General features: G+C 50.0%; 2 protein-coding genes across 2 annotated transcripts; both read left to right on the forward strand.

The window, feature by feature from the left end:
- Positions 1 to 3,299: 3,299 nt before the first annotated feature.
- Positions 3,300 to 5,111, forward strand: LOC149975836 (histone H1). The gene has a single exon (XM_090204282.1). It carries the CDS (start codon positions 3,404 to 3,406, stop codon positions 4,025 to 4,027), a length of 624 nt encoding a protein of 207 aa, XP_090060408.1. The 5' UTR covers positions 3,300 to 3,403; the 3' UTR covers positions 4,028 to 5,111.
- A 382-nt stretch (positions 5,112 to 5,493) lies between these two features.
- On the forward strand, positions 5,494 to 5,973 carry LOC149975837 (histone H3). Its single transcript, XM_090206591.1, has one exon. It carries the CDS (start codon positions 5,533 to 5,535, stop codon positions 5,941 to 5,943), a length of 411 nt encoding a protein of 136 aa, XP_090062717.1. The 5' UTR covers positions 5,494 to 5,532; the 3' UTR covers positions 5,944 to 5,973.
- Positions 5,974 to 13,302: the final 7,329 nt, after the last annotated feature.

The raw sequence follows: 13,302 nt of genomic DNA on the forward strand, positions 1-13,302 counted from the left end.
TTTTACTGCATTTCAGCTTGCAGAGGTATCACCACCCGTCCCATGGCCACCTGGATCATGTCTAGGGAAGAAAAAGAAGAATGACGTTATTACATGGCCTTCAAGAGCTACATGACTGCTGAGGTGACATTACGGACCCCTTAGGATTTGTGGCATTCCTTGTGTATTTGTTTCCCGTTTGTGCCACTTCGTTTCTCCTTTGTACTTGTGACACTATTTGAGGTTTTTAACGCCTATCTCTATTAGGTGTGACTGGCAACTGCAGTGGGTTGAATCCTACTAGTTCAGTGTTTCCCAACTCCAGGCAGGGGTAGAGTAGGCATTTTTGTTGAAGCCCTGGAGAGGCACAGCTGATTGAAAGAGTTGAATCAGGCGCAACAACAACAACAACAACAAGAACAACACCAATCAATGTGAAGAGTGGGACATCACAGTTGGGCCTTGTGTTCAACATAGCTCAGTATTTGAGTGTGTTTCCCGCGCATGCAAGTAGCTTTGATTTCTTCTTCCTCCATAGTTCCCTAGAACGAACGCCCTCCCCTTTGCAGCAGAGGCCAGGCAAAAGCGCGCGCTTTCTGTGCCACTGGCTTCAATCAGGTCCACCAAACGCAGATAATAAGAGCACCGAGCACCGAAAATTACGTCATTAATTCACTTGAACTCAGCTAGTGAACACACGATGTCTGGAAGAGGTAAAGGCGGCAAGGGACTCGGAAAAGGAGGCGCCAAGCGTCACCGTAAGGTTCTCCGCGATAACATCCAGGGAATCACCAAGCCCGCCATTCGCCGTCTGGCTCGCCGTGGCGGCGTGAAGCGTATCTCCGGGCTGATCTACGAGGAGACCCGCGGTGTCCTGAAGGTGTTCCTTGAGAACGTGATCCGTGACGCCGTCACCTACACCGAGCACGCCAAGAGGAAGACCGTTACGGCCATGGACGTGGTCTACGCTCTGAAACGCCAGGGACGCACCCTGTACGGTTTCGGCGGTTAAACGCACTCTTCTCGGAACGTCAACATCCCGACTTGAACCCAAAGGCTCTTTTAAGAGCCACCCACATCCGCTTCAAAAGGGTCAAATCCATTATCGTAGGAAACCATGAGCCACTCTTGAGTGGACAGGGAGGGAGTATTCGTGACAGGAGGCTATGTTCAGTGCAGGCTTTGCGTACAGTCGTATTAAACCATGAGCCACTCTTGAGTGGACAGGGAGGGAGTATTCGTGACAGGAGGCTATGTTCAGTGCAGGCTTTGCGTACAGTCGTATTAAACCATGAGCCACTCTTGAGTGGACAGGGAGGGAGTATTCGTGACAGGAGGCTATGTTCAGTGCAGGCTTTGCGTACAGTCGTATTACTGAGGCACCACGGCTGGGAAATCCCCACCAAGTACCAAAAAGGGGGGCCTTATTTCTAGCCATTGTAGGACTTTTTTGGAAACACACCATTCCCCACCAGTGACAGAGCATAGGCTATGGTCTTTGTTAGGGAAGCAAGCCTCTGAGTGGAAGGCTCTTATGCGCGCTCAGCTCCACTGGGCAAATGGCAGGGGCGCCTATGAGAAAGCAGGGGTGTGTCCACGGCCGGCGAATTAGCTTAGCTTCGTCTTCATAAGAGGGAAAGGGCTCTCCACCCCCTCATTCGTTTGTGAGAAGCAGCGAGACATCAGCATCATGCCCGAGCCAGCAAAGTCCGCGCCCAAGAAGGGCTCCAAGAAAGCCGTCACCAAGACCGCAGGGAAAGGCGGCAAGAAACGCCGAAAGTCGAGGAAGGAGAGCTACGCCATTTACGTGTACAAAGTCCTGAAGCAGGTCCACCCCGATACCGGCATCTCCTCCAAGGCCATGGGAATCATGAACTCGTTCGTGAACGACATCTTCGAGCGTATCGCCGGAGAGTCGTCTCGCCTGGCCCACTACAACAAGCGTTCCACCATCACCTCCAGGGAGATCCAGACCGCAGTGCGCCTGCTGCTCCCCGGAGAGCTGGCCAAGCACGCAGTGTCCGAGGGCACCAAGGCCGTGACCAAGTACACCAGCTCCAAGTAAACAGCCCATTTGGAGTGCTGTAGTAACCCAAAGGCTCTTTTAAGAGCCACCCAACCTGTCAGTGAAAAAAGCAAATCCATATGTGTGTGTGTGTGGAGGACATGTCAAAAAGGGGGGAGAGGGAATAAATGATGCTGACATGAACAGGGTAGGAATGTGTGCATGGTAGTATAACACAGTGAGTGGGATTCCACTCGTGCTCCGATGACTGGAGCCTGTGTAACAGTATAACTTTAGGCCGAACCAGGGACCCTCTGCACACATCATCAACAACAGTCTCAGAGCAAGTGACGTCACCGATTGAAACTAGCCGTTTCACATCCCTTACACACACCTGTACAAGAGGGAGGAGGAGAGAGAAGAAGAGGCTCCAAATCTCTCTCTCTCTAGGCCTATATCAGGGCGGACAAGCACATGGGGCGCCAGCCTCCATAGCGCCGGCCGCACAGCCAGACACCAAGACCCACAGACACAAAGACCGGCACGAGTGAGTCACGCTGCGGAGTCAAGCGAGGAAGGACTGCGAGAAGGCCACAAGCCTATCTCTCTCTCTCTCTCTCTCTCTCTGACACGCTTTTGAAAGAGACACACAGACAGAGAGAGAGACTACCTAGCACAAGAAAACACACAGGCTCCAAATCCAACTAATAAACTCATACTAATAAAACATCACACACACACACACACACACACAGTGCAAGTAAGCATGTCGTTGGACAGTGTATTATTTCGTTTGCCTCCTGGACACATGACGAATACAACGTGAAACTAGTCTCAGCCAGGCCTCACAAGTGCATGTGTTTTAAGGTCCCCAAAAGAGCTCTCCTTTAAAACACCAAGGAGCACATCAGGGGACGCCAAACCATTTGATTCCCTTGCCAGACATCTCGGCTCACTCCACAATCAATGGTGCTCGCAATCGGATGCACTTTTAGGCCATTTAGGAGACAAATAGCACAGGAAAAGCAGTGCGCACCGCTCCACCCGACAGTCGAACGGTGAGGTTTTGAGCGAGTCGCAGCAAAATGCACGGGGCTTCTGCAGCCCACATGACTTTATTCTGAACGGACACAAGTCTGCTCGCTGGGCCGTTCGCTTTTGGGCCAAAAACACGGCTCCGTCGGTGACTTTTGGCCCGATATTGGCGACCAGAAAACACAAGTGAAAGAGCATTTGGCCAGCCCGGAGAAGCCGAGCTGGGTGGCTTGAGTCTACATGGTTCTCATGTCGCGTTTAAGGCCAGCCCCCTGCACGGTGTGGAGCTTCAATAGCGCAGAGCAGCGTCTACAGCAAAGTACTCCTCCTCACAGACTACCGTAGTGTTGTAAGTGTGTGTGTTTACCGGACCGAACGACAGACATGGCAGAAGTCGCACCAGCACCCGCCGCCGCCGCGCCGGCCAAGGCACCCAAGAAGAAGGCAGCAGCCAAGCCCAAGAAAGCGGGACCCAGCGTAGGCGAGCTCATCGTCAAGGCGGTGTCCGCCTCCAAGGAGAGGAGCGGCGTGTCCCTGGCCGCGCTCAAGAAGTCTCTGGCGGCAGGCGGCTACGACGTGGAGAAGAACAACTCCCGTGTCAAGATCGCCGTCAAGAGCCTCGTCACCAAGGGCACCCTGGTCCAGACCAAGGGCACCGGTGCTTCCGGCTCCTTCAAGCTCAACAAGAAGGCCGTCGAGGCAAAGAAGCCCGCCAAGAAAGCCGCAGCCCCCAAAGCTAAGAAGGTGGCCGCCAAGAAGCCCGCCGCCGCCAAGAAGCCCAAGAAGGTAGCAGCCAAGAAGGCCGTGGCCGCAAAGAAGTCCCCCAAGAAGGCCAAGAAGCCCGCTACACCCAAAAAGGCCGCCAAGAGCCCAAAGAAGGTGAAGAAGCCCGCCGCAGCGGCCAAGAAAGCGGCCAAGAGCCCCAAGAAGGCTACCAAGGCAGCGAAGCCCAAAGCCGCCAAGCCCAAGGCGGCCAAGGCCAAGAAGGCAGCCCCCAAGAAGAAGTAAACCTATTACAAACAGTGTTCTTTCTACTCGACACATGTTGTTACCACAAAAGGCTCTTTTAAGAGCCACCCACCTCTTTCCATAAAAGCGCATGTCATTCCATTCCACCTACCTACCCGTGGTGCAAAAGAAATGAAATGAATGACTTTTACGCACCACATTTTCGAGTGGCTAAATGGCTTTACATTTGTCACTCAAGAGTGCAGCACCCTCACCAGTCAACATTGTTGTGATGTGTTAGAATTGGCATGTCACATTGATCCTGATAATAAGAAGCATACATACTATAGTGGGTTGGACAGCAGCCATTGGTATTATGAGCCACTCTCGAATTGATTGATACATGTTTCAGTGATTTGAGTAGTCACTTTGGCGCTCCCGCCAACGTGAAAAAGTCACAAAAGTCGGAGGGAAACAGAGTAGCCTAGCCCTCGTCACTCTGCTGCCTGCCTGCCTGCGGGTGGGTGGGGGCGGGCTTAGGGCTGACTGCCTGTCTGTCTGTCCCTCCCTCACTCCAATTGGATAAGGCCACACCGGTCCGGTGGCCAATCGATGGCTTTTGTGGCGAGGTATAAGTAAGGCTCTCGAGGTGGCCAGCGGCTCATTCAGACTTTCTGTGACATACTGAAGCTACCAATATGAGCGGAAGAGGCAAAACCGGAGGCAAGGCCAGGGCGAAGGCAAAGACACGTTCATCCCGTGCCGGGCTCCAGTTCCCCGTGGGCCGTGTGCACAGGCTGCTGCGTAAAGGCAACTACGCCGAGCGTGTGGGCGCTGGCGCACCAGTGTACCTGGCCGCAGTGCTCGAGTACCTGACTGCTGAGATCCTGGAGTTGGCCGGAAACGCTGCCCGTGACAACAAGAAGACTCGTATCATCCCCCGTCACCTGCAGCTGGCAGTCCGTAACGACGAGGAGCTGAACAAACTGCTTGGCGGCGTGACCATCGCTCAGGGTGGTGTTCTGCCCAACATCCAGGCAGTGCTGCTCCCCAAGAAGACTGAGAAGGCCGTCAAAGCCAAGTAAAATCGCTGGTGCGGCTGCAACTTGACTACTCAACCCCCAAAGGCTCTTTTAAGAGCCAACCACCTAGCTCAACAAAAGCGCAAAGTGTCCTTTCTATGCCTGGCCAACTATTTGGCGTGTTTGTTAGATACACACACACATATACACGGCACCGTATCAAGTGCCCACATGAGGCCTAAATGAAGGATAACAACTAGTAGGCTAAAATGAGAGCATTATTGCGCGTAAAGTGTAACGTTGCTCGCGGCCCTAACAAAAGACCCAAGCGCGCCTCGGCGAGGGTGGGGGTTGCATTTTGGGGCGGCACGGAGAGGCCGAGCCTCCCGTCCAATGGGCGGCGGAGGAGGCCTCCGCAACGGGCCAATCAGGGCGGTGCGGAGATGGTGACCAATGAGCAGACGCCGCTGCCGGCTTTATAAACTTCACATAGGCATTTTGAGGCTATACTCCGACTGTGAAAGAAGGAAGCTAGCTAGCGCCATGGCCAGAACCAAGCAAACCGCTCGCAAATCCACCGGTGGCAAAGCACCCAGGAAGCAGCTCGCCACCAAGGCTGCGCGCAAGAGCGCCCCGGCCACCGGCGGCGTGAAGAAGCCTCACCGTTACAGGCCCGGCACCGTGGCTCTTAGAGAGATCCGTCGTTACCAGAAGTCCACTGAGCTGCTGATCCGCAAACTGCCTTTCCAGCGCCTGGTGCGAGAAATTGCCCAGGACTTTAAGACCGACCTGCGCTTCCAGAGTTCCGCAGTGATGGCCCTGCAGGAGGCAAGCGAGGCTTACCTGGTCGGCCTGTTCGAGGACACCAACCTGTGCGCCATCCACGCCAAGAGGGTGACCATCATGCCCAAGGACATCCAGCTGGCCCGTCGTATTCGCGGAGAGCGCGCATAAACGATGACCTGATCTCCAAAATCCCCCAAAGGCTCTTTTAAGAGCCACCTCCATATTTCAGTCAAAAAGGCACAATTGTTCCATTTGTACACGCCCCTTTCCCACCGTGTATGTTCCCTGTTCTCGAGTCACTACAGACCGTGGTTCGATTCCAGGCTGTATCACCACCGGCCGTGATTGTAAATAAGAGTTGGTTCTTAACTGACTTGAGTCGTTTCAATAACGCTCTCTATATGTGATTAGATGTATGCCTAGAGTAGAAGAGGGGAAAAATACACTAGCAGTAATGAGTGATAGTAATGATATAGGGCAAAAAGTGTCAAAAATGGTCACTATGTAGCTAAGAACAACTGACTTTGAAAGTCCCATGTTGCAGTGCCGCTGATGAGAGGGGAAAAGTTTACCGTGGAGCACGGAGGCCATCTAGTGGTTAAACGCGGGTACTGTCAGCGTGTGAGCACGTCATAGTGGCTCCCTATTGGTATTTGATCTTCAGGCCAGCGTTTCCCAAACTCGGTCCTCGGGTCCCCAAGTGGGGCACGTTGTGTTTTTTCGATTCCAATTGCTCTTGGAATGAGTCTGTCTATTCCTTTGTGAAAATGGCCATTCAATGATTTCTGGGCCATGTGACATTCCTCGATGGCCCCAAAAATCCATGTTTTGATCCGATCATTACAACGTTAGCTGTGTGCACCCCATAATTCATGCGACTGACTAAGCTATTGAAAGTAAAATGATATATCTCTGTCCGGCGCAAGTGAAAGGTGGTCGAAAAAAATTGTTACCAACGTTGTGGTTGAAGGTACAGGAAATGTTGTAGGCCACCAAATTAGACGTGATATTATTAAGTCGCCCTTCTGTGCTTGTTTGTGTGCGTGCATAGGTAAGTTGTTTCGATATGGTGGAATAAATGGAGAAATGAAAGGAATGTATTTAGTGGGATGAATTCAGTGTGCGATTGAATATTCCAATGCCATACCCATTGATAGGCCTTTAGACTAGATCCGAGATCCCTTAAGAGAAAAGGTATCAGGACAGCAGGAATCAATAGATGTAATCGTCAAGGGCTTGCAAAACAGCTGTTACGAAGCTGCCGGGATGATTGCCCTATTAGTAGTTGACCAATTACAGAATAGCAATCACCAATGCAGGCAGGTACGTGGTGATTGCTGCATTGGCTTCGTAAATAGGCTTCATAGGAACTAAATGGCTCAGCACATGACACCTTCACAGTGCAGAATATTTGATACTATTGACTCCGGTTGAGTAGAGTCGTGTGTCTTTGGCGTGATTTGAAGTCGACTTCTGATGTGGGATTTAGTTCATTTTTCAAAGAAGATTTGCTGACGAATCGAAACCCCTTGACCAAATGATACGACAAAGTAAAGGCCCTAAATACAGGCTGCCAGTTAAATGCAGCAATGACACGGCTAAAGTGTGTCATTGCAGGACAAAAGAGCAGGAATTGTCTGCTGTTGCATCTTCACTCATGAGACAGGTAATAGGGGAGCTCCGTGGTGCTGAAAAGGACAGCGCCCCTGGCCATTTGCCAAGGCCTATTTCCCGTTGGAGGGATTTTTGACATGCTATAGGCACAGTTCAGTACACCCCTCACCCCTATCCTGTAATTGGTCCCAGAATCATCCACTTGATTCCCGACCACCAACCGATTGTCGGGTGCATTGGTGTAAAATGTGGTCGTCGAGATCAGGTTCTATGGCATCTGTACCTTTTTTTGGAGCTACCTACACCAGTAGGGGAGCTTACAGATAAAGAGTGCACTAGGCTAGAGAGAAAAGTAGCATTCCGTTTTTCATTTTCTCTCTTTTGATACTTGAGAAACATAGATTCACATGACGTCCAAATCTGCAAGAGACAAAAGCAGCAGAAAATCAGCAGGTGAAGAAAAGGGTTAAGTGAATATGATTTAAGAGCAGTCAAATGAAGTAATAGTGACATAGATTGTAAGAAATGAAATGTACCATGTGAACATTGCATTGTGGCTTTAGAAGAGCATGTATTTGTAGATGAATGACAGATTAGGTTTGGTGACAAAGTAACTGTATAATTTGAGGTACTCTACATGAGCATGTGTTTGCCTATTTGATGATCTGTTGTAGTTAATGTTTGATTTTGAGCACATACTTGTTGTGACAATTGCATCAGGTTGAGGGAGAAATGGTCTGTGTGGCCATTGTGAGTGGCACTTCTGATCCAGCAGGTGGTGTTAAGATCCCTCCCTATGTGGCTTTGAATGATGAGCCAGTGTTGGCAAAATGACTTGTGGTCCAGCGGGTGGCGGTGAAATGCCTCCCTATCTATATGACTTGCCCTATTCCTTTGACATTGTTCACTTGATTGGAGATGATTCCGGTCTTCTTCATGAGCACTCCTGCATGTCTTCCTTCCTGTCTTGCCATGTGGGTTCCACGGAGGTGTGTGTTTTTGTTAGATATCACTGGGCACATTCCTAACGTGGAGGTGGTTTGCATAGCTCATGTCATGTGGATATATAAAGTATTGTATTGTAAGGTATGTTAGTCTACGGACGGTCTGACATTGCTCGTCCATATATTGATGTATTCCAATTGCATTTGGGTGTATTGTGTGGAATGTTGGAACATGGTTAGATATTACTTGTTAGACTTGACTGTGCTGTTGGAGCTAGTAACACAAGCATTTCCGACATCTGCTAAACAGGTGTATGTATATCTCTCTAGTCACCCCCAAAACCAATTCTTTCTTTGGCCGCCTCTCCTTCCAGTTCTCTGCTGCCAATGACTGGAACGAACTACAAAAATCTCTGAAACTGGAAACACTTATCTCCCTCACTAGCTTTAAGCACCAACTGTCAGAGCAGCTCACAGATTACTGCACCTGTACATAGCCCACCTATAATTTAGGCCAAACAACTACCTCTTTCCCTACTGTATTTAATGAATTTATTTATTTTGCTCCTTTGCACCCCATTATTTTTATTTCTACTTTGCACATTTCTTCCATTGCAAATGTACCATTCCGGTGTTTTACTTGCTATATTGTATTTACTTTGCCACCATGGCCTTTTTTTGCCTTTACCTCCCTTATCTCACCTCATTTGCTCACATCGTATATAGACTTGTTTATACTGTATTATTGACTGTATGTTTGTTTTACTCCATGTGTAAGTCTGTGTCGTTGTATGTGTCGAAGTGCTTTGCTTTATCTTGGCCAGGTCGCAATTGTAAATGAGAACTTGTTCTCAACTTGCCTACCTGGTTAAATAAAGGTGAAATAAAAAAAAGAATAAACAAATAAATGTGTCTATTTGATTAGGATTAGGACTTTTCCTCTATGTGTCGCACTTCCATTTCCACTTTATGTCCCCGTTAGGGAGCTGTCATTTATGCTGCAGGCTAATTACTACCAATGTCATTGTGGTCCAAGTTCAACTCCTAGCCTATAGGGTGTGGTAACAGGCCCTCTGTTATTTGTTGTTGTACTCTGCATGTGAAGTATCTGCACTGCAGCCTATAGAGGAACTAAGCCCTTGATAATAGGGGAACGTAAGCTGTTGAACACAAACTCCCAGTCCTATGATGTTGCTCTGTGAAGGAGGTTAGCTTTTCAGCATTCAATTCCTGGCAGCCTTCTTCTCCCTGGTTGATTTGTGAATGTGAGTGATTCGAGAATGTTTGGCTTGGGTATCCAAGGTGTTTGAGATTGTTGAGGACCAGTGTTCCGAGGGGCTGACTGTGACATCATAAAGCGGAATGTAGTTAGCGTGCTGTTTGAGGGATTCCAATTCAGTCCGTTGCGGCCTTCCAGGCAGTGCAGTTGTGCTTCAAGTGTGCTCTCTGTGTGATGACTTGTTGTGCCTACACGGAGTACAGCTACGAACGGACGTGGCATTTGGGGTAAGCCTAAGCCTTTTCGTAACCTTAACCTATTTCTTCTAACTTGCTATGACAAAGTGCTTTGATGACACTAGTTGCATCCCAGCTAGTTGAACGCTTGTCAGTCGTTCTCCTAAAAGGCAACCTCTGTTGCTCGATGTACTAAACCGAGGGCCGGCAGCCACTAAGTACATGTAAGAGACAATTGTGGCAACAATAAGTTGTAAGATGATACCTAGTCACATCTGAGATGTGAATCAACTGCACCGATTGGTCAATCGCCAGTATGTGCCCTTGGGCCTCATTTGTCCCCTTTGAAATGACCTGTTGAGATCATTCAATGCAACATCTGAGGCTCTCTGGCCTATAAAGGATCCACCTCATACCACTATTTCCGTAATATAAGGCTATGTTATTGTTTTTTGAAAAAAGTACCATACAATATTTGCACATCCCTATCACCTCTGTACGCATAGGAAAATGATCCCTTTATTGTGTGTGTGTTGGGTGGGTGTCTGAGGAATGTTTTACTGCATTTCAGCTTGCAGAGGTATCACCACCCGTCCCATGGCCACCTGGATCATGTCTAGGGAAGAAAAAGAAGAATGACGTTATTACATGGCCTTCAAGAGCTACATGACTGCTGAGGTGACATTACGGACCCCTTAGGATTTGTGGCATTCCTTGTGTATTTGTTTCCCGTTTGTGCCACTTCGTTTCTCCTTTGTACTTGTGACACTATTTGAGGTTTTTAACGCCTATCTCTATTAGGTGTGACTGGCAACTGCAGTGGGTTGAATCCTACTAGTTCAGTGTTTCCCAACTCCAGGCAGGGGTAGAGTAGGCATTTTTGTTGAAGCCCTGGAGAGGCACAGCTGATTGAAAGAGTTGAATCAGGCGCAACAACAACAACAACAACAAGAACAACACCAATCAATGTGAAGAGTGGGACATCACAGTTGGGCCTTGTGTTCAACATAGCTCAGTATTTGAGTGTGTTTCCCGCGCATGCAAGTAGCTTTGATTTCTTCTTCCTCCATAGTTCCCTAGAACGAACGCCCTCCCCTTTGCAGCAGAGGCCAGGCAAAAGCGCGCGCTTTCTGTGCCACTGGCTTCAATCAGGTCCACCAAACGCAGATAATAAGAGCACCGAGCACCGAAAATTACGTCATTAATTCACTTGAACTCAGCTAGTGAACACACGATGTCTGGAAGAGGTAAAGGCGGCAAGGGACTCGGAAAAGGAGGCGCCAAGCGTCACCGTAAGGTTCTCCGCGATAACATCCAGGGAATCACCAAGCCCGCCATTCGCCGTCTGGCTCGCCGTGGCGGCGTGAAGCGTATCTCCGGGCTGATCTACGAGGAGACCCGCGGTGTCCTGAAGGTGTTCCTTGAGAACGTGATCCGTGACGCCGTCACCTACACCGAGCACGCCAAGAGGAAGACCGTTACGGCCATGGACGTGGTCTACGCTCTGAAACGCCAGGGACGCACCCTGTACGGTTTCGGCGGTTAAACGCACTCTTCTCGGAACGTCAACATCCCGACTTGAACCCAAAGGCTCTTTTAAGAGCCACCCACATCCGCTTCAAAAGGGTCAAATCCATTATCGTAGGAAACCATGAGCCACTCTTGAGTGGACAGGGAGGGAGTATTCGTGACAGGAGGCTATGTTCAGTGCAGGCTTTGCGTACAGTCGTATTAAACCATGAGCCACTCTTGAGTGGACAGGGAGGGAGTATTCGTGACAGGAGGCTATGTTCAGTGCAGGCTTTGCGTACAGTCGTATTAAACCATGAGCCACTCTTGAGTGGACAGGGAGGGAGTATTCGTGACAGGAGGCTATGTTCAGTGCAGGCTTTGCGTACAGTCGTATTACTGAGGCACCACGGCTGGGAAATCCCCACCAAGTAGGGAAAGGCGGCAAGAAACGCCGAAAGTCGAGGAAGGAGAGCTACGCCATTTACGTGTACAAAGTCCTGAAGCAGGTCCACCCCGATACCGGCATCTCCTCCAAGGCCATGGGAATCATGAACTCGTTCGTGAACGACATCTTCGAGCGTATCGCCGGAGAGTCGTCTCGCCTGGCCCACTACAACAAGCGTTCCACCATCACCTCCAGGGAGATCCAGACCGCAGTGCGCCTGCTGCTCCCCGGAGAGCTGGCCAAGCACGCAGTGTCCGAGGGCACCAAGGCCGTGACCAAGTACACCAGCTCCAAGTAAACAGCCCATTTGGAGTGCTGTAGTAACCCAAAGGCTCTTTTAAGAGCCACCCAACCTGTCAGTGAAAAAAGCAAATCCATATGTGTGTGTGTGTGGAGGACATGTCAAAAAGGGGGGAGAGGGAATAAATGATGCTGACATGAACAGGGTAGGAATGTGTGCATGGTAGTATAACACAGTGAGTGGGATTCCACTCGTGCTCCGATGACTGGAGCCTGTGTAACAGTATAACTTTAGGCCGAACCAGGGACCCTCTGCACACATCATCAACAACAGTCTCAGAGCAAGTGACGTCACCGATTGAAACTAGCCGTTTCACATCCCTTACACACACCTGTACAAGAGGGAGGAGGAGAGAGAAGAAGAGGCTCCAAATCTCTCTCTCTCTAGGCCTATATCAGGGCGGACAAGCACATGGGGCGCCAGCCTCCATAGCGCCGGCCGCACAGCCAGACACCAAGACCCACAGACACAAAGACCGGCACGAGTGAGTCACGCTGCGGAGTCAAGCGAGGAAGGACTGCGAGAAGGCCACAAGCCTATCTCTCTCTCTCTCTCTCTCTCTCTCTCTCTGACACGCTTTTGAAAGAGACACACAGACAGAGAGAGAGACTACCTAGCACAAGAAAACACACAGGCTCCAAATCCAACTAATAAACTCATACTAATAAAACATCACACACACACACACACACACAGTGCAAGTAAGCATGTCGTTGGACAGTGTATTATTTCGTTTGCCTCCTGGACACATGACGAATACAACGTGAAACTAGTCTCAGCCAGGCCTCACAAGTGCATGTGTTTTAAGGTCCCCAAAAGAGCTCTCCTTTAAAACACCAAGGAGCACATCAGGGGACGCCAAACCATTTGATTCCCTTGCCAGACATCTCGGCTCACTCCACAATCAATGGTGCTCGCAATCGGATGCACTTTTAGGCCATTTAGGAGACAAATAGCACAGGAAAAGCAGTGCGCACCGCTCCACCCGACAGTCGAACGGTGAGGTTTTGAGCGAGTCGCAGCAAAATGCACGGGGCTTCTGCAGCCCACATGACTTTATTCTGAACGGACACAAGTCTGCTCGCTGGGCCGTTCGCTTTTGGGCCAAAAACACGGCTCCGTCGGTGACTTTTGGCCCGATATTGGCGACCAGAAAACACAAGTGAAAGAGCATTTGGCCAGCCCGGAGAAGCCGAGCTGGGTGGCTTGAGTCTACATGGTTCTCATGTCGCGTTTAAGGCCAGCCCCCTGCACGG

The sequence above is a fragment of the Oncorhynchus mykiss genome, chromosome 17, assembly GCF_057628025.1.
Source record: "Oncorhynchus mykiss isolate SJ-2025 chromosome 17, ASM5762802v1, whole genome shotgun sequence".
Classification (NCBI taxonomy): domain Eukaryota; kingdom Metazoa; phylum Chordata; class Actinopteri; order Salmoniformes; family Salmonidae; genus Oncorhynchus; species Oncorhynchus mykiss.

What these genes read in the sequence shown, in the direction of transcription:
- LOC149975837 (XM_090206591.1), top strand. Translation starts at nt 5,533, where the DNA reads ATGGCCAGAACCAAGCAAACCGCTCGCAAATCCACCGGTGGCAAAGCA.
- LOC149975836 (XM_090204282.1), top strand. Translation starts at nt 3,404, where the DNA reads ATGGCAGAAGTCGCACCAGCACCCGCCGCCGCCGCGCCGGCCAAGGCA.